At 37.6% G+C, this 21,657-nt stretch overlaps 1 protein-coding gene across 4 annotated transcripts in view; it reads left to right on the top strand.

The window, feature by feature from the left end:
• Positions 1–21,657, top strand: part of CTNNA2 (catenin alpha 2) — a 1,425,261-nt gene that overhangs the window by 1,290,177 nt on the left and 113,427 nt on the right. For all 4 annotated transcript variants that reach the window (XM_060187717.1, XM_060187715.1, XM_007531774.3 and 1 more), the window contains one exon: positions 6,578–6,778. In XM_060187717.1, the coding sequence (XP_060043700.1) occupies positions 6,578–6,778 (201 nt within the window). The remainder of the gene's footprint in view (positions 1–6,577; positions 6,779–21,657) is intronic.

Here is a 21,657-nt window from a genome sequence, read left to right as displayed (position 1 = left end):
ATATGGTAAAGTAGATTCAGAAAGAAATCATGACTTCAAAGATTTCCGTAATAGGAAAATGGAAAACTTGAAGACAGAGTTACAGGGTATGAAGGACACGCTGGATGCATTCTAGTCTCAAATAGCAAGTCAAGGAAGCAGTCTTACCCATGTAGGATAGAGAACATCAAAGATAGAAGACAAACTGGTCACACACTTTGACTTCAAAGTATAAGGAGAAAGAAAAAAAATGGTTAGGAAAAAAATGTGTCAATTCTTTAAGATGTTGAAGTCTCCATCACAATAACAAATATCAGAATTTTGAGGATCTTGCAGGGGTGGGGAGAGAAGGAAGGGAGCATAAACTATATTAAAAGATAATAATAGCAGAAAATATTCCAAATCTGGTGTGTGTTAAGTATATTGATGCACAGGAAGGAGAGAGGACTTCAAAATGACTAAACCGAAATAGACCTATACCAAGACACAACATTGTGAAACTATCAAAGATAAAGATTTATAAGCTGCCAGGGAAGAGAAGAAAGTGTTATGTAAAGGCAGCATAGTCCAACTTTCAACAGTTATTTCTGTAGGAACCATGGAAGCCAGGAGAGAGTGGAGTGGTATATTCAAGGTTTTAAAAAATAACTGTCAGCTATATACATTATCCTGAAAGACTGTTATTCACATATGAAGGAACAATCAAAACAGTAGCAGACATATAAAAACTAACGGAGCCTGCCATTACCAGAGCAGCCTTGCAAGACTTACTGAAAAGAGGCCACGGAGAAAGAAACAAGGGACATTTATTTCAGCAAGGTGATACAGACCCAGAAACACAAGTCAGAGAAATATGAGACAACCTTAAAGTGTGAAAGGAGAGGGAAAAATAGATAAAAGATGTTCCTGAAAAAATAGTAAGACAAGAATAGTTTAAGAAACCCTCTCTTAGATGTATTTACAGTTATATTATATATAGGACACATTTATAAGCATACAGTATTCTATCTTGTGAAATATCATTTTTTCTCTAGTAATTTTTAATCTTTCTTACAATTTTTTTTTGTTTTCATCCTTCTTATTATATATCTTGGAGTTCTTTACTTTGGTGTTTGTGTTCAAGGACTCTTGTTGCTGTATTTTGTATCTGTTACCAAATTTCCTGCATGTATCTAAAAGACAAACTGTAGGGTTTCATGCATGTGCATTGTAAATAACTGAAACAACACATACAGAATAAATAAACTTCAAAAAAGTTATTGAGAGGGATAAAATTTGGCAGAAATGGTCTGAGAATTCACCTTACCTCCCCTCCCCTTTTGTCTTTTGCCTCCAGGGTTATTGCTGAGGCTTGGTGCCAGCACTATGAATCCACTGCTTCTGGTGGCCATTTTTTCCTCATTTTATTGGGTAGGACAGAGAGAAATTGAAAGAAGAGGGGAGATAGAGAGACAAAGAGACACTTGCAGACCTGTTTTTCTACTTGTGAAGCATCCTTCCTGTATGTGGGGAGCCAGGGACTCAACGGGGATCCTTGCATGGGTGCTGGTGCTTACTAATATGTGTGCTGAATCAGGTGTGCCACCACTGCACTCTCCTTACCCTCTTTTTATAACTGTCAGGTTCTCAGTTAAAAGGGAAGACATTTTGTTTTATCCTTCAGGTTTCATTGCAGCTCCTTTCCTTCACTTGCTTCCTTTTTCTTTTTTTAAATTTTAATCTTTATTTATTATTAGATAGAGACAGCCAGAAATTTTTCCTTCACTTTTCATCACTGGTAAGGTGTTTAGAAACCGTTTCAGTAAGCACATCAGGGATTAGGAGAATAGGAATAAAAAAGAAACCACACCACTATGTCTAGTCATTGATTGCCAGGGTACCTACAAAATCTCCTGTAAAGGAATAGAAGCCTTGCATCAGGACGTGGATCCAAGCCCCTGATATAGCTGAAAGGGAAGGCTTTTCAAGCAGTGAAGTAGTACTGCAGGTGTTTCACTTTTCTCTTTCCCTCTCTTTCCCCCTTCCCTCTCAATTCCTTTCTTTATCAGAAGAAAGATAGAGATAGAGATAGAGATAGAGAAGAGGGAAGAAAAAAGAAGAAAAGGGGGCCTGATGGTGGTGCACCTGGTTAATTGCACACATTACAATGCACAAGGACCTGGGTTTGAGCTCACAGTTCCCACCTATAGGGAGAAAGCTTCACAATTGTAAAGCAAGCTTATAGGTGTCTCTGTCTTACTCAATCTCTATCTCCCTCTCTCCTCTTAATTTCTGACTATCTCTATCCAATAAATAAATTAATAAAAATAATACCAAAAAAAGGAAGAAAGAAATGGTTATTAAGAATAGTAGATACATGGTATAAGCACCAAACTCCACCAATAATCTGGTGGTAATAAACAAAATAAAATAAAATGCAGGAATCTTTAACCTGGCCTCAGATTTACACAGCAATTTGTTACTTCCCAGAAGTCTTACCTAGAAGACCATCATGTTTATAAACAAAAAACAAAACAAAACCAAAAACCAAAAACCAGACTACCGAGATCTTCCCTTTTTCAGAGAAAGTATCTCTGAATGAAAGCATCCCAGTGTCCCCTATCAACACATGTACCAAGTGTATCTGTTTGGAGAAGTCAGGTGAGGAGGTCTTATCTCTGCCTTTCTCTACAGCAGGAGGCTTTTCTTTATTTTCGCCCAACAGCCCTCCCTTTTTGCCACTTCTCTCCCTGCCCCTCCTTTGTGCATCTCATTCTTGCCAATAACAAGCAAAGGTTTTGGCTTCTGCTGATAACACTGTGCAGTCCAATCCCACTAGTGCAAGGGCTGTGGCTTGCTCTGACAGGCAGATGAACAGCGTGTTAGGAAGCCAGCACTAGGCCCTGCTAAGCTCACCTATGGAACTGACAATTGGGATAGGATGGCAGGCCCCTTCCCACAGAAAGACCTAGCCCACCTTGTCCCCCTGATAGGATGTGGATGAAGCCCAGTAGCTGGGGAATTGTGGCTCCTCTCCTCTCTGAGCTGGAGCCAAAACATTTGCATGAGTAAATTGTACATTTGGCCCAGTAGAGATTTCAGAATGCTACCAATGGCATTTTATGTATTAACTTCTTAATATCTGTTCTGGCAGGGAACTCTATTTGAAAAGAAAAAAGTCTTTTTTAAAAGGACTATTTACATCTATTTTTTGAATGCTCCATGAACATGTATGTCTAAGTGCTTCAAATGTCTATATGAAATGCAAAAGGAAGAAAAATTGGGGAGCGATGATGTTAGCTATTAACATTACGGGAGCAGACCAATTTCTTGATGTGGCTTGGACCCATTAAAAAAAAAAAGTGAAATGGTTGTATTAGAATATTTAAACTTTTACCACTGGACAAGAACTACAGTTTTTAATAGTGTTTTAAAATTAACATTTTGGTATTCATCATATGACAGCTTAATTCCTAGATTTGGCATGCATTAAGCAGACATCTAAGATCTGGGAAAGCTATTAACACAATTCCAAAAGATTCAAGAATTTTCCTCTGTTTGTCTTTTCCTTTAAAAACATTTTTTTAATCCAGGGCTTGGGGTTCCTGTGCATTTTTAAAAGAGAACTTAACTGTTTTTGAATTTAGAATCTGTACCCTAAAGGTTTATAGTCAAATATTTTGGTCACCAGCGAATGATTTATAATAAAAAGTCCACCACCTACTTCCAGTTACCAACATTGAATTAATACTTACTTCTATTCTTTCATAGTGGAGCTTAAATTCTAGTGGGGAAGGAAGATACTATAAGCAATGAATAAGTGAGAGAAAGTAGACTTTTATATTCATTGTAAAAATGTACACTGAAAGAATAGCTGAGTGTGTCAAGAAGATACTGGTAGGCTGGCAAGACAGCTCAACTGGTAATGCATCTGTTTGACCATTCATAACCCACCGCACTAGGGGAAACTGGTTCTGTATCCTTTCACCTCCTCTTTCTGGATCTCTCTTTCTATATGAAAAATTTCTCCATGATGATAATGACAAAAAAATGATGTTAGGTTGTCTGCGAGTGTCAGTACATCTGACTACATGCCTGAGGTCTTGCATCTCAGGCTCAGTATTTGATACCATAAATCAGCTGAGTAGTTTTTTGATATCTCTCAAAAGCATATTTTTAAAAAATAGCTTATATTAGGACATATATTTTCAAAGTTATGTAAAAAGCCCATTTAAGATATTTATAAAATTGTTTTCATGACTTTCTCTTTGGATTCATTTCCACTTATGGCTTATTTGGTATTACTCTACGGTACTTTATATTGTTAGCAAGATAGCTTGTTATTTTACATTCTATTTAGAGAATGATCTCTTGTCTCTGGAGATGAGAAATTGTATCCATGTTGTTACTACCTCTAATGTAAGCCATTAACCCTCTCCCAATAAAATGATCAAAAGAAAAAAAAAATGTCTGTCTTTGCTGAAATACTAAGGTTGTAAAACTTAAAAGAGGTTTATCCCAAAATATGTTGACAGCCAAATGTCTTCTGATATGTTTAAATATCACATTTAATACCTGGTGTTCCATTCAAAATACCAGAACAGTGTTCCCTAGTGGTCCAGGAGGTGGCACAGTAGATAAAGCCAAGCAGAACAGTTTTCCCCCCAGCAATGGAGCGACTACTGGAGTACATGTGATATTCATTGCTGCTTTTTCTTCTATCATATTTTTGGGTTGAAATCACATTCTTCTGTCACTAAACTGTTGTGTTCTTTCTAATGAAAATAATGATAAAGATATATAACTGACTGATTCATAAAATACCCCTTTGAAATTAACATGCTTATTTAGTATCAGGAATGGTAATGCATTTTTGTGGACTGCATCTTCAAATAAATCTATGTGCCCTTCATGGGAGATACTTGACAAGTGAGCTTCCAAAATGTAGGTCTCAGACATAGGGTGTCCTAGAGTAGGAAGGGAACCCACAGACTCCCTGTTCTTTCTTTTCCTTGTTAGTGGCTACATCATTTAGATTTTTTTTTGTTTGCCTCCAGGCTTATCACTGTGGCTTCATGCCTGCCCTTTGGTCACTGCTCCTGGTGACCATATTTTTTTTCCTGTTTTGTTGCCCTTGTTATTGGTGGTGTTGTTGGATAGGAAAGAAATAGAGAAAGTAAGGGAAGACAGAGTGAGGGAGAGAAAAATACCAGCAGACTTGCTTCACTGCTTATGAAGCAACCCTCCTACAGGTGGGGAGCTGGAGGCTCAAACTGGGATCATTATCGCCCTGCCCCCACCATTTAGATTTTTAATGAGAGAGAAGGGAGGGTGAGAAGCTCATATTTGCAAGTCTGACCACTAACACTTCCTGAGCTGCCAAAAACTTCTGAATGATTTTTTACTGATTCATTTTTAGTGGGAAGATTAATGGCTTATAATAAATATAGTTGTTTAATACAAAAATATTCTCAGTTTTCTGCAAAGCTCTCTCACCTCCAGACTATGTCCTCATCCACAAACTCCACCCCCACCAGAGTCCTTTACTTTGGTGAAATACACCAAACCCAGTCCAAATTCTGCTTTGTGTTTCCTCTTTTGTTCTTATTTCTCAACTTCTTTCTATGAGTGAGATCATTCCATATTCATCTTTATCTTTCTGGCTTATCCCTATCAATATGATTTTTAAGCTCTTTCCAAGATGGGTCGAAGAAGTTGGATTCATTATTTTTAGTAGCTGAGTAGTATTCCATGGTATATATAGACCATGGATAGAAGAGTAGTCTTGCGGTCTTTTCTGTTTGTACATCCTGATTAAAAAATTATGTTCTTGAAAAATTGTAAGGGACAGACTGTGTCTCTTTTCTTCATATTACTCAGAGAATGAAGCCTTCTGTTCTGCCTGCTTGCAGTCTACCATAGACACAAATAGAAGAGTGATCATTTTGCTATGCTTCGAATCTCATGGAGTCAGTCACAAGACTGGATTATATTTTCAGTGTATGACTGTATAGTCTTCTTCACTTGATTACTTTTTCCATTATGCCTTGGGCATGGTATGACATTAGAAGACAGAAGTATACTTATTCATTTAATTATTTCCCAAATATTTCTTTATAAACAATATGCTCCCAACATTTTACTGTTATTGTATCTAAAAATATACCTGCTTGGTATTAAATAAAAAGCTGTTAAAAACTATATATGTGTATATTCCTGCTTGGCCAGGTTGACAATGCATTAATTGCTACACAACTTCTCAAAAGGTCTTTTTGTGTAATATATCTCTAAGGAGGAAAATGGCATTCTCTGAGGGAGTGATTCTCAAAGTGTGCCCCCCAAATCAGTAGCAAAAGTAACATCTGCAAACTTGATAGACATGCAACTTCTAGGATCCACTCCCCAATAGATTGAATCAGTGACATTGGTAGTTTCTGAAGTTATAAACCATCCAGCTAATGCTCAACTTTGACAACTAATAACAGTTCTGTTGATGTCATTTCATTCTCACTACTTGCATTCAGACTGGCTAGATGCTAACTCATGATGGTTGATGCAACTACTTAGAGTGGTAATGTGAGCTATGTAAAGTCATGTAAAAATGCTGTGTTCTTGACAGAAAACCACATCTTGGAGGATGTCAACAAGTGTGTGATAGCTCTGCAAGAGGGAGATGTGGACACTCTGGACCGGACTGCAGGGGCCATCAGGGGCCGGGCAGCTCGAGTTATACACATTATCAATGCTGAGATGGAGAACTATGAAGCTGGCGTTTATACTGAGAAGGTGTTGGAAGCTACAAAATTGCTCTCTGAAACAGGTAAGCATGGATGTTAGATACCAGAAAACTGTCTGTGCTGCAATTAATATTCATGTCTGAATACATCTGTGTTAGTATTGCCTGTAGGCTTTGTGCTTCTAAACTACACATGATTATGGAAGAGTTGTTCTCTTTCTTTCTTGAGATTGAATTTAATAGAATACCAATTTTTAGCTTTGCCTGTTTGTATCACTTTATAATTAGCATACATCATTTCACTCAGTTTGCACAAGAAACTTATGAAATAGAGAAATTTATTTTTATTTCCAATTACAGGTGTGAAATGAAGGTTTATGTCAGTTAAGGGAGAATAGAAAAAAGGTCCTGTGGCTTTATATATGAGAAAATATGAGATAATTGGAACCTAGAATCCGGACAGTGAAAACCATTCATCTTTCTTAAGCTAGGCCCTTGAAAAAACTATGAAAAAGTAGGGGAGATTGCATGGATGCTCTAGGTAGCCTGTGCATACAAATTACTCAAACAAAAAATGTGGTAGGTAGAACCTTTTGGGAAAAAAAAGTATTTGCTGAGGATATAGCACAATGATTATGATTTCATCTCTGAGGCACAAATGTAGTGCCACTATAAACCTGAGATAAGTACTGCTCTTGTAAACAAATAAATGAGAGGAGAGAAAGAAAGACAGAGGAAGAGAGGAAGAAAGGAAGGAAGGAAGAGAGGAAGAAGGAGGGAAGAAGGAAGAAAGTGAAGAAGGAAAGAAGGAAGTAAGGAGAAAAAAGAAAGAGAAATGAAGAAAGAAAGAAAGAGAGGAATAAAGGAAGATAGACTTTTTAATAATAGCAATTGTCAGCATTTATTGAGCACTTAGCTGTATACCAAAAGTTTGTAAACTTTAATCGTTACAGAAGACATGCAGGGTTCCTTTTTTAAAAGCAAGAGAACCAAAATCAGGTGGTGCTAAGTGATCTGAAGTGAAAGAGGTAGTAAATGTGAAACCCGAATTTGAATCTAGGTTCAACATTCTCTTTACTCTTTGGTTTTGATTCCTATTCAGATCTGATTTAGAAGCAGAGAACTTATTCATGTTAGAAGAGTTTGTCTAAAATGTCTACTTAGGTAAAGATCAGGAGACATAGTAGTTTTTTTAATATTAAATGTTTTGTTTTAATGTGTTTTTAATATCCCTTATTCTACTTCCTACCCCATGAGTCATTTAATCCATTTTATGATTGTAAAACATTTTACTAGTCTTCCTTCTTTCTTTATATATTTATTTTATTTATAAAAAGCAAACACTGGCAAAACCATAGGATAGGAGGGGTGCAAATCCAACCACTAGTACTCCGTATCCCAAACATCCCCTGATAGTTAACATTCTTTAACCCTCTGGGAGTATGGACCCAAGGTCATTGTGGGATGCAGTAGGTGGAAGGTCTGGCTTCTGTAATGGATTCCCCACTGAGCATGGGCTGATCCATACTCCAAGCCTGTTTCTATCTTTCCCTACTGAGTTGGGGTTCTGGGGAATTGGAGCTCCAGGACACATTGGTGGGGTTGTGTGTCCATGGAAGTCTTATTGGCATCATGCTAGTATCTGGAACCTGATGGCTATAAACAGACTTAACATATAAAGCCAAACAAGTGTGACTAATCATGATCCTAAGGGCTGGAATCGTGCAGATGAGGATTTGGAGTGTTCTTCATTTTGTAGATAGCTAATAGGCATATTTTAATTATATTCCGAAGGGCCTGTGGCTATACTAGTATTTTTTTTCCCTGAGCCTGAAATCTGATATGCAGGTGGATCCAAGTTATTTTCTGAGGAGATGATGTCATGGCTGGAAAAATGAGAAAGCTGTATCAGGGAAGAGAGAAGCTCCTAAATATGGGAAATGTGTATAAATATTCTTGACCATTAACCCCACTGATTTGATCTGATCTGGGGCCCATATTCAGCTTAGGAGCTTATGAGACCTCTGCATCCCTGTAGATCTGAGCTCACATTATGTGGTCATGAGTAGGAAAGTTCCAAGCTGCCCAAATTTCAAGACCCATCTTCCTCAACTGGAAGATAGAGTATACTGTCCAGCCTCCCTTAGGAGGATGAAACATTCTCTATTTTATCCAAGTTGAGGGCAAGGTCCAATGAGGGCCCACAAAGGGGTCTACTTTTTGTTCCTGATAGAAATGACCGGTAACAATGGAGAGAGGAATTTATTCAAGGTCTAGGCCTGTCATGTCTGGGAATCTCAGGACTCCCCAAATAGGTCGCCAGCTGATGGGGTGGCCTGATAATGACTAAAGAGTCATCATTAAAGTATGCCAGTCTCTTGCCCTTATTCAGGTTTTGCAGTCCTTGCTTTGACAAGTTAAGCTTTGAAGTGAGTGAGAGAACTGTAATAGGAAATAGGTGAGGAGGGTATCTAAGTCTAAGACACTATTTCATTATGAACTTCATACTGACTCACTGAAGACTATTGTGTACTTTTGCCTTCAGGTATATATTTTGCCTAATTTATGGATACATGTGAACATATGCCCTATCTCATAGGACCTGGGAAGCATGCCAAGGGGGTACTTCTTGATTTGATTAGGATGGGATCAACAGATGCAATATCATTTGGTATGAATTGAGAAAAGCATGCAGGAAAATGAGCCTCACCCTAGAGGTTCCAGGACTGGGGGAAATATAAGCTCTGTTTATAGAGAAAGCGGGAGGTTCCTGCTGTCTTAGGGTTTAAGAAGGCAGTAGATAGTTATTGCTGTAATCAAATTATTTGACAATTGGGTTAACTTTGAAAAATCCTTTTGTTAGGACTTGCAGTGTCATATACATCACCATAATTTATGTCCTTTGATATAATTTGTATATAGCTATGCCACCGGTTGCTTCAGTTCTCCCTGGTCTAAGCTTTTAAGAGAGTCAATATATCTGAGACTCAGGATATGGTCTGTACATTAAAATTTTGAGACATTTCATAATTTTTTCTCCTCTAATATTAAATAGTGATTTCTATGAATACAAATTAATAGGACTGTACATAAACACAATTCCCACCACCAAAAGACTGTGTCCCATTTCATACTCTGGGCCCCACCCCCCCGCTCCCAACCCTATGAAGCCAAACATCCACCCTCACCCTCAACCCAGGTTTGGTGCCATAGACCAAATTCAGTCAAATCCTGTTTTGAGATTCCCTTTTTGTTCTTTCTTAACTTCTGTTTATGAATGGCATCATCCCATACTCATCTTTTATCTTTCTGACTTAGCTCAGTTAACTTAATTCCTTCTAGCTCCATCCAAGATAGGCCAAAGAAGGTGGGTTCATTGTTCCTAATAGCTGCATAGTATTCTATTGTGTATATATATCACAGCTTTCTGAACTACTCATCTGATGTTGAGTATCTGGCTTGCTTTCAGGTTTTAGCTATTACGAATTGTGCTGCTATGAACATAGGTATACACATATATTTTTAGTTGGTTGTTATGGTGTCCTTGGAGAATATCTCTAGTAGAGGAATTACTGGGTCATATGGAAGGTCCATGTCTAGCCTTGTGAGAGTTCTCCAGGCTGCTCTCCACAGAGGCTGGACCAATTTACATTCCCACCAGCAGTGAATAAGGGTTCCTCTGTCCCCACAGCCTCTCCAGCATTTGTTGCTGCTGTCCTTTCTGATGTATGCCATTCTCACAGGAGTGAGGTAGTATCTCAATGTTGTCTTTACTTGCATTTCTCTGACAATCAATGACATGGGGTAATTTTTCATGTGTTTGTAATCCTTTTAGATCTCTTCTGTAGTGAATATTCTGTTCATATACTCTGCCTATTTTTGTGTGGTCATTTGCTTTTTTGTTTCTAAGTATTGTGAGCTCTTTGTGTATTTTGTTTATTAGCCGCTTGTTGGATGTATGGCATGTGAAGATCTTCTCCAATTCTGTGAGGGGTCTCTTTGTGTGGTAGTTTCTTTGGCTGTGAAGAATCTTTTCAATTTGATGTTGTCCTATTTTTGATTTCTGTTTAGTCTTCCTCGCAATTAGGTTTGTATCATCAAAGGTGTCCTTGATTTAGGTGGGAAAGTGTTCCACCAATGTTTTCCTCTAAGTATCCATTTGGAGTTGTTTTTATTTCCGGTGAAATAAAGTGGTTCAGTTTTATTCTTCTGCATGTTTCAACCCAGTTTTCCCAGCACCACTTATTGGAGAGCTTTCATTCTCCATTTAGCACGTTGGGCTCATTTATCAAAGATTAGATGTCCCGATGTGGGGGTTTAGATCTGGGCTTTCAATTCTGTTCCACTGTTCTGTGTACCTATTTTTGTTCCAGTACCAGGCTGTTTTGATAATGATGGCCTTATAATATAGTTTGAGATCTGGGAGTATGATGCCGCCATTTTTGTTTCTTTCCTTCAAGACTGTTTTGGCAATTCTAGGTGTTTTCTGGTTCCAGATAAATCATTGTAGTTTTTGTTCTATTCTCTTAAAGAATCTTGGTGGAAATTTGATGGGTATTGTGTTAGATTTGTATATGGTTCTGGGGAGAATATTCATTTTGAGGATATTTTTCTTGCATTCCATGAGCATGGAATGTCTTTCCATTTCTTGGTATCATTTTCTATTTCCTAGAATAGAAAACTCATAGTTTTCAGTAAACAAATCTTTCACTTCTTTGGTCAGGTTTATTCCTAGGTATTTTATTGATTTTGCTGCAACAGTGAATGGGAGTGATTTCTGGATGTCTTCTTCTTCATATTTAGTGTTTGCATAAAGAAATGCCACTGATTTTTGTACATTGATTTTATAGCCTGACACCTGTCTGTATTGCCTAGTAACTTCCAGGAAGCTTTCTGCTGCATTCTTTAGGTTTTTCTATGTATACTATCATATCATCTACAAATAGTGAGTGCATGACATCTTCCCTTCCAATCTGTAGTAGAAAAGAGAGACACACACACATACATTGAGTCCACTTGGAGTCAGATTTCTTCCACAAAATAATTCAAAAACTAGTTTCAGTGCTCAGAAAACAAAAAATGGAAGAAAAGTAAAAAGAAAAAAATAATAAGAACAGTGAAAGGAAAGAGTTTTTAAAAAAATTTTTTTTTATTACCTAAGGAGGAGAGAAAAAGGAGAATGGAGGGAAGAGGGAGAGGGGTACAACTCCGTACAATTCCTACCACCAGAACTCCGCATTCCATCCCATCTCCTGATAGCTTCTACTCTTTAACACTTTGGAAGCATAGACCCAGGGTCATTATGGGATACAGCAGGTAGAAGGCCTGACTTCCGTAATTGCTTCCCTGCTGAACATGGGCATTGGCAGGTTGATCCATACTTCCAGCCTGTCTCTCTCTTTCCTTAGTGTGACAGGGTTCTGGGGAATTGAAGCTCCAGTACACATTGGCGGGGTTGTCTGGCCAGGAAAGTACTGTTGGCATCATGGTAGCATCTGGAACCTGGTGACTGAAAGAAGAGTTAGCATAGAAAGACAAACAAACTGTTAACTAATCATGAACCTAAAGGCTGGAATACTGAAGATGAATAGTTGGGGGTGTCCATTTTGTAGATAGCTAGTAGTCCTATTTTAGTTATATTACAAAGATCTATGATTATACTAGTTTTTTTTATGATGGCATCTGATACGCAAGTGGACCTAAGTTACTGTCAGGGGAGATGATGCTATGGCTGGAAAAAGGGGTAGAAAGCTACATCAGAGAAGAGAGTAGCTCCCAAATATAGGAAAGTTGTATAAATATTATTGACTGTAAATCCCATCAATTTGACCTGATCTGGGGCCCATATTCAGCTTAGGAGCCTATGCAATCTCTGCATCCCTGTAGATCTGAGCTCATATTCTGTGGTCATAAGTAGGAACATTCCAGGCTGCCACAATTTTCCTTAATTTCTACAAGCTATTCTATTCACTACAGATGCTATTATAACTTTAGCATATTTTGCTCACCAGGAAAAACTCCCCTCTGTCTGATTACAGGCCCTAAGCAATAGGGAAATATTTCAGTTGGAAGAGCAAAGGCTCCCAGTTCAATGCCCACTCACAAATACACCAGAGTTGTGTCCAGTGCTTCTCTCTCTCTCTCTCTCTCTCTCCACCTGTGAGTCTGTTGACCATGTGAAGCCCTCAATTTCATCTGAAAAAATATTTTAATGCAATAAATGATTTATTTCATTATTGTCGTGGAATCTTACAACATTAAGAAAAACAAAAACTTATGGGGCTGAGCCAAGATGGAGACTTGGAAACAACACTTGGTGTGAGCTCCAAAAGAAAGCAGCTTACAACTATCAGTAAGAAGATGAACAAGGGGTGGTTAGAGTGACACCAAAAAAGACTCTTAGCTTTTCTCTTTTGTTTTTTCTTTTCTCTTATTTTCTTCCTTCCTTTCTTCATTTATTTTTATTGATTTAATAATGATCAATTAGACCATAGGACAAGAGGGGTACAGTTCCACACTGACTTTCAGTATATGTCTTTAGCCTCTAAGAAAGCTCTACATGTTCCCATCCAGGTGCATATGACTGCCCCCCGCACCCCCAGGAATCGCTGGTGTGATTCAGTAGATCACAGATACAGTAGCTTTGCTATTAGTTTCTTCCTAGTTTTGCTTATAAGTTGTTAGACTCATAAGCCTAATGTAGAAATTCTCAACTCCCTTTAGAACTCATCAGACTTAATAACAGACATGTTTCTGAAGGGTCAGCTATAACAGAGTTCCAAGCTCTGCATGCTAAGATATTTTAGTGGACATGTTTATTTCTACAGGGGAAAAGGTTATTTATAAAGACTACTATAGATAGTTGTCAGACTAGAATAGTAAGAAAAATTTGGCTAAACAGAGTTTGCTCTCTGAAATAAAAGCAAAGGGGAATAGTAATGCAATGCCATAAAGTAGTGTATTGATAGGTTTTGTTCTTAAGAATTCTTACATCTTAGAAATAATGGCAATACGTTGCATCTGCATTTCTGTTAGCTGATATTTGGCAGTTTTCTCTCATACAGTCTTAACCCTTTAACACAAAGAAAGTAATATAGTGTATTTTTTCCTGTAAGTATTCTTACTTTCTGATTTAAGGATGATTTTATTCACTTGTAAGAGGGCCCCGTCTCACACTTTGTGCTCATCAGTTTCTGACTGTAGCCTTTTCTCACAAAGTTTTTACTTGACTTAATATATCTGACACAGTAGAACTTTCTTGTGCTGGATACTGATAGAATAGCATAGAAACACGGATCATAAAGAGGCTAGGCTTTCCATCAGACTTGCTTATAACTGCTTGAAATGATAATTGTAGCAGTTAAGACACTGAACATGTTTCCAATTTGCATGCCACTTATGTACAGGAGGAATTCAGGCATTGTTCAAGAAGTATTTTTCAGTATTATTCTTATTGTATCTTATGCTACCTTCAAAAATAAGAGTGGTGTGTTTTAAATTGAAATCTACTTAAAGGTGAGGCTAACTTACTTAGTTGATGAGTCAGAAGAAACTGAAGTAGACAACTTATAGATAATTGTAGTAAAAAAATATTCTAACAGATGTCAAGGAAAAATATGGTTGAACTAAGGTACATAATTTTTTGTATCTCTTTCTAAACAAAATAGTAATATTACTAAATTTATGAAGAGGTTGTCATAGAACTAAAAGCAAATATTTAGATTAACTCTCTGGTTGCTAATTTTTGGAAATTGTGATAGACAAATGAGGTTTAAATAAAACCATAAGAATGCAAGAAAAGCTATAGGACCAGTGCTGTGAGTATGTTTGTGCAAAGTTCTCTATTGGCTAAATTTTTTGTTTATGTATATGTATGTAATGAAGTGATCTTCATTTAAGTATTTGCTTATGGTAAAAAAGATAATTTTTTAAAAGTAAGTAAGCCCTCCCTTGCATATCACTAGTACTCTAAGGTCTAACTTTGGGTCCATATTTTGGTCCTCATTTAACAGAAAAAAAATTGTCTTAAATTCACATTGAATTGGTCATTTTGCTGAACTTTCCAAGAAGACATTTTATTCTGGAGAGGTGATATATGGAGACTGGACAAAGAGAGAGCATAAGGAGATTTTGTTTTGTATAGGGAGGATAAGACTTGAAAGTCTGTTCATCTTAAACTATATCTACTAGCTTCTTTGAAGTGTTACATCTGAGTTGTTAGATTCATGACCCTAAATTAGAAATTCTCAGCCTTGCAACTACTGATATTAGTCAGTTATTCTATCTTGAGGGAGGGTAGTTACTTTTTCTACTGTAATCTACTTAGCACTATCACTCACTTCTCCCTACTAGATACTTTTAGGAACTTTTCCCCTTCCTACCCCAATTTGCGGCAACTATCCATGTTTTTTTATTATTAATGATTTAATAAGGATTGATAAGATTATGGGTTAGTGGGGTACAACTCCATACAGTTCCACCACCAGAGTTCCATATACTTTCGTCTCCATTGGAATCTTCCCTATTCTTTATCCCTCTGGGAATATGGACCGAAGATATTTATGGGGTGCAGAAGGTGGGAGTTCTGGCTTCTGTAATTGCTCCTCCTCCTCTGGACATGGGCACTGACATATTAATTCATACTCCTAACCTGTTTATATCTTTTCTGAGTAGGATAGGGCTCTAGAGAGGTGAGGTTCTGGGACACATTGGTAAAGTCATCTGTCCAGGGTATCGGCCCAGATTGACATCATGGTAGCATCTACAACTTGGTAGCTAAAAAGCATTAAGATATAAAATAGAAGAAATTGTTTAATAATCAGAATCCTACAGGTAAGAATGTAGCAGATGAGATTTGGGTTCTTCATGTTGGAAGAAGTCCATTTTGAATATATTCAGAGGGGAATATTCAGACTACTAATTTTCGCCTGAATCCCACAGTCAACTATAAATTTCTATTTATTTATTTATTTATTTTAATATGTATTTATTTTCCCTTTTGTCGCCCTTGTTTTATTGTTGTAGTTATTACTGTTGTTATTGATGTCGTCGTTGTTGGATAGGACAGAGAGAAATGGAGAGAGGAGAAGACAGAGAAGGGGAGAGAAAGACACCTGAAGACCTACTCACTGCCTGTGAAGTGACTTCCTTGCAGGTGGGGAGCCGGGGGCTTGAACCGAGATCCTTATGCTGGTCCTTGCGCATAGCGCCACGTGCGCTTAACCTGCTGTGCTACTGCCCGACTCCCAACTATACATTTCTAAATATTGCCAGGTATCCTTGGGCGTGGGGAAAAAACTCAAAAAAACTGAGAGTCATAATCCTCAAGGGAAGGGAGGGTTCTCCAATAAGAACATGTTTAAACAAGGCAATGTGGCTTTGAGATAAAGTGAAGGGGTTGAAAGAGCATGTTGCAAAGAGCAATCTAAAAAAAAAAAAAAGATGCTTAGGTCTTCACTAGACTAGACTTTATAGCAGAAGGTTTGTACAAATGCAGGCCAGTCCCTGTTTAAACATAAATGATGCAAGGGTGACTCTGCAGAGAGACTCCCACCTTACCACCTGGCTGGCTTCACTGACTGGTTAGCATTTGAGAAAGAGCCAGAGAGTGACAAAGCAGTCTGTGTTTTATTTTTTATGAATTCTTTTACTTCCTTGGGAAATATGGTGTTTTGTTGAAGAGCACATTTTTTGTGTGTTGATAGGAATGATTGTATAAGTTATTAATATGCTAAAATGCTATGGCAGCACTATGTGAAATTTGTTTATGTTTGTATAAAATTAATCTAGGTTGATGAAAACACCATGTATTTCCTCATCAGGCACTTAAATAATTTCACAGCATATTTGATGGGTTCTTCAATAAAACCAAGCTTATAATAAATCACCAACAACTTTGTTAAGTAAGGGTGTGCTTGACCATTTCCAGAGACTCCATCTACAAAGTCAGGTTGTCACAGAAGACTGAATGGGGTACATTCAGTGATAGAGTATTTAGATACACAACAGAGCTTGTTCTTTTACTTAAAATATTTTATTTAAGTAGCATTTCTTTAGATATGTTAGCCAATGCAACTGCTAATCAGATCATGTTTGGGTGGAGAACTCTTAGAGATTCTGTCAGCAGAAGTTGTGTCCCTTCAGAAGGGACACAAAGAGAAGAACAAATTTTGAAAGTATTTGCCACAAGGACTCTGTTATTGAGCACACTATATACAGAAATTTAAATTTCAGTTTTGGGGAGAACACATGGGCCAAACAGATGGTATTTAATTTTTTTAGAACAGTTTAATGTTTAGGACAAAATGTAGGAGAAGGTCCAGAACTTTCCCATCTACCTGTGCATCTTATGTTTATATAGTCTTTCCTCTGATCAGCACCCACCTATCAGAATGAGACCTTTGCTAAAACTTATGACCATCTACTGATATATCATAGTTATTAAGAGAGTAGCACTATCTTTTGTGATATATATTTTTATGGGTTTGAGCAACTCATGGTGTATGTTCTTTGAGCTTTGACTAATGCATCCATCATTATGGTATCAAACTATTTTTTCACTGTCCTAGGAATCCTCTGTTCTCTCTTTCTTTTTAAAGTATGTTTACTTATTTATTGTTGGGTAGAGACAGAAAGAAATTAAGCGGGGAAGAGGAGACAGATAAGGAGAGAAACAGAGAAACCTGCAGCCCTGCTTCACCACTCCTTACCCCTGCAGGTGGGGATCAGGGGATTGAACCCAGATCCTTGCACATTATAATATGAGCACTTAGTCAGGTGCATCACTGCCTGATCTCAGAAACCCTCTGTTCTCTAGTTACCGCTCTCCACTTGCCAGTACCTGGCATGAATTTATCTTTTTTTGTCTCTATTATTTTTCCTATTTCCAGAATGTCATAAAGTTGATATCACACCTTATGAAAAAAATTTTTTCAGAATGGCTTCTTTCATTCAGGCTACATGGCATAATTTTTACATTTATGATTCTTTAATGTGCAGTTTTTATAAAGAAAGGGGTTTTTTTTAGTATCATTGCTACATATTTTGCCAAGAGACTGTAAGAAAATCGGCAAATTGAAGGCACCCAATCTAGAAATAGTGATGAGAACAGGCACATCAGTACCATGTAGTAAAACAAAGTCAATTAAGAATGACAAGAATGCAGTTCTTGACTTCTGCTGTGATCTTAAACTAAGAAATTTTTCTGGCCTCCAGTTCTCCTATATTACCTAATGTCTTGTTATTCAAGAATTGTCAATATTATTGACCTTGTGTACTCATTTTAAATTTATTTATAAAATGAAAAATAGATAATATCAATAAAACATAGGATATGAGGGGTAAAATTCCACACATTTCCCACCATTAGAGTACTGTATCCCATCCCCTCCACTGTAAGCTTTACTATTTTTTGTCTCTCTGGGAGCTTGGACCCAGGATCATTATGGAGTGCAGAGGGTGGAATGTCTGGCATCTTTAATTGCTTCCCCACTGAACATGGACATTGACAGGTTGATCCATATTCCCAGCATGCTTCTATCTTTCCCTAGTGAGGCAGGGCTCTGGAGAGATGGGCTTCCAGGGTACATTGGTGAGGTTATCTTCCCAGGAAAAAAAGTTTGGTGTCATGGTAGCATCTGCAACTTGATGTCTGAAAAATCATTAAGATATAAAGAATAAATGATTTAGTAATCTAGAGCCTAAAGGCAAGAATGTAGCAGATGAAATTTGGGGGTATCCATTTTGGAAGACATTAGTATGTCTATTTTAGGTATATTCCGAGGAGCCCATGACTTTACTCTAGTGATGGCTCTTTTGCTTAATACCAGGCCACCTCATCTCCTGGGGCCCTAGTCAGGCAATTTTAAGATTCCCACACAGATATGATGGGCCTAGACCTCTAATAGATCCCTCTCTTTACAACTACTGGCCATCTTCATCAGGTACAATATAATGGACCCCTTTGTTGCCCCTACAGGACCTTGCCTTCAATGTGGATCAACAATGGTAGGGACTGCCCCAATGTCAGAAGGGAGGTTGGGCCAAAATCCTCTACCACTTGAGGAAGATTAGTCTGGCAATGGGTGCAGCCTAGAATGTTCCTAGCTATTACCACAGGATATAAGCTCAGACCTTCAGGGATGCAGAGGTTACAAAGGCTCCTGCACTAAATATAGGCCTCAGATCAATTTGATGGGGTTTATAGTTAACAGTATTTATATACTTTTTCTAGATTTGGGAGCTACTCTCTTTCCTGATCCAGTTTCCTAGTCCTATTTCCAACCCTGACACTACCTCTCCAGATAATACCTTTGGCCCACCTGCATATTAGCTATTGGGCTCAGGCAAAAATTAGTAAAGTCATGGACATTGTGTACTCTTAAGGGTCAATTTCCTGGCTTCACAGTGGCTCTAGTCATAATAGTAGTCATCCATTAATCCTCTGTGTCTACACACCCTTTGCTTTATTCTGATAGTTGTACTCATTATTCTCCCAGGAAAACACACCCATAGCATTCCCACTTTCTTTCTGTATTGTCCTCTATTCCCCACTTTTCATTAGCATTTTGAACTTACCCTTTAAGTTGTGAATCAAGTCTCGGTTAGAGACAACAGGATATTCTATCAGTCTTTGGAAATTTAGTGTGTCCTCCTGATTGTCCCACTAGATTGTTGGTTCCAGGAGTTAGTCATTCCTGTAGTTCTTTAGAGTAGTATAACTGATAATTTAGTATATGATAGATATTTATCAATGAATTGGATACTAATCTTAGGCCATTACTTTTCTTTATTCAGTAGTGAGTACTTCCACTAGAATTTTTATACTTACCACTCAAGTATACAGGGTTGGGTGAGTTCTTTAAATGCCACTTTCTACAAACAAGAAGGAAGCAATCTGTTGAGCCATTTGGGGTATCCTTATTCCCACTTGGACTGACTAATCAAATTGTATTGGTATTAGTATGCAGTTTTGTGATTGAACAAAGCTGGGTGAGCTGTCTTTTCCTGTGGCTGAATGTGGAGTGGTAGGGACAGCTTATTGGAAAGAGAGGACCATTATAGTGCAAGTCACTTCTCTATAACTGACTGAAATTAGATTATGAAAGTAATAAATTTCAACAGAAGCTATAATGATCAAGATTGTTCAACCTAGACAATCTAATATATTTTAAATGTCTTTTAATATAATACTATTGTTGTAAAGTGTTTTATTTTCTCTAAAAGTTCAAAATGATTAGGATAAGGAAGAAATGTCTGATATAGAGTGGGTATGTTAGTCATAGTGGTGGAAAATCAGAATTTAGGGGGAATAGGAAGGAGCTTTTATCGATTCCACAGCCTTTGTAAAGTCAACATGTAGTCTGGCTGGGCCGTTATGCACCCTATTAAGCTCACATACTACCATGCACAAAGACCTAGGTTTGAACCTCTGTCCTCACCTGCAGGGGGAACACTTCATGTGTGGTGAAGCAGGTCTGTAGGTGTCTCTCTGTCTTTCCCCCCTCTGTCTCCCCTTTCCTCTCATTTACTCTCTGTCCTATTAAAAATAGAAAAAAAGGAGTGTGTGTGTGTGGGGTTCGGAGTCAACATGTAGATAGTCTGAGTGCATTGTCTGTATGGTCAAAACTTACATGCTTTTATTCTTGTAGAGATCTGACTGATGTTTATTAATATCTATTTTAAAATATTCTGAAAGCTAGTATAAAAATTTAGTTCCCAGAACACAGCTTTTACTTTTACAATTGAGCATGCTAGTTCCTCATGCTTCCATTTTCGTCTAAAGAAAATATGATGAGGACAAGGACTCTGTACATATGAAAGATCCTACTAAAGCAAAGAAACTTCAAAAGTATGACTTAGGCATCATATGTAGGTATGTTTGTCTCTCTTCCTTTGTCCCTTCGGGGATGAGAAACCTTTCTCTCTTTAAATTGTTTTAATTTATCTTTATTTATTTATTGGAGACAGCCTGAAATCAAGAGGAAAGGGGGAGATAGGGAGATAGAAAGAGAGACACCTGAAGCCCTGTGTCTATCACTCGCAAAGCTTTTCTCCTGGAGGTGGGGACTGGGAGCTTGAACCCAGGTCATTGTGCATTGTAACATGTGTACTCAACCAGCTGTGCTACCACCTGGCCCTCTGAAACCTTCATTCATTAGTGTTAAGAAGCTCCCTTCAGGAATAACCCTTCCTGATTGTTATAGCCCTCTGGAAATAGCCTGATTTCATTTCCATTTGGAAATATAAACAGAGATTTGCCAATTTCTCTTCAGATTATTTTTTTAATTTTTTTATTTAAGAAAGGATTAATGAACAAAAACATAAGGTAGGAGGGGTACAACTCCACAGAATTCCCACCAACCAATCCCCATTTTGTAGCTTCTTGTGAGTCACACATCACTGGTTACATTTGCTCAGCAAGTTCAGGCCATGTAGATGCAATCAGGCAAAATTCTACAGACTAGGTCGGTCACATTCAGATATGTTCAAATATTTTAATATTAGAATATGAAGAGCCACCCCAAAAAAACATAATTTGGGTTTTTTGGCCCACAGGTAAAGTGCTTACTTTGCATGTACAAGACGATAGGTTCTACACATAGTGGTTCAGTACTGCCTAAAGTGATTGTCAATGACAAATTTATTTCTGTAAAAGAGAAAGAATTTTTTGTTTGTTTGCTTTTAAACCAGAGCACTTATCAACATTGGCATAGGGTAAAATAGGATAAAACTTGGGACCTCAGTGCTTCAGGCATAAAACAAATATCTTGCATAATTGCACTGCTGTATCTCCACCCCATAAACAATTTTCACTCACCTCTTTTAGCAAAACTAAAAAAATATAAATAACTGGATGAAAAGCTCTAATATGAAAGAGGACACAGAATAGGCTAGGTTTAAGAAAACTCACAATTGCTCATAGATATACCATGTGCTCAGAGCAGGGCAGACCCAACAGCACA

Source organism: Erinaceus europaeus, chromosome 3, assembly GCF_950295315.1.
Source record: "Erinaceus europaeus chromosome 3, mEriEur2.1, whole genome shotgun sequence".
NCBI classification, from domain to species: domain Eukaryota; kingdom Metazoa; phylum Chordata; class Mammalia; order Eulipotyphla; family Erinaceidae; genus Erinaceus; species Erinaceus europaeus.
Note: the sequence above shows the minus strand (reverse complement) of the source record. Positions and strands in the feature narration are given on the sequence as shown.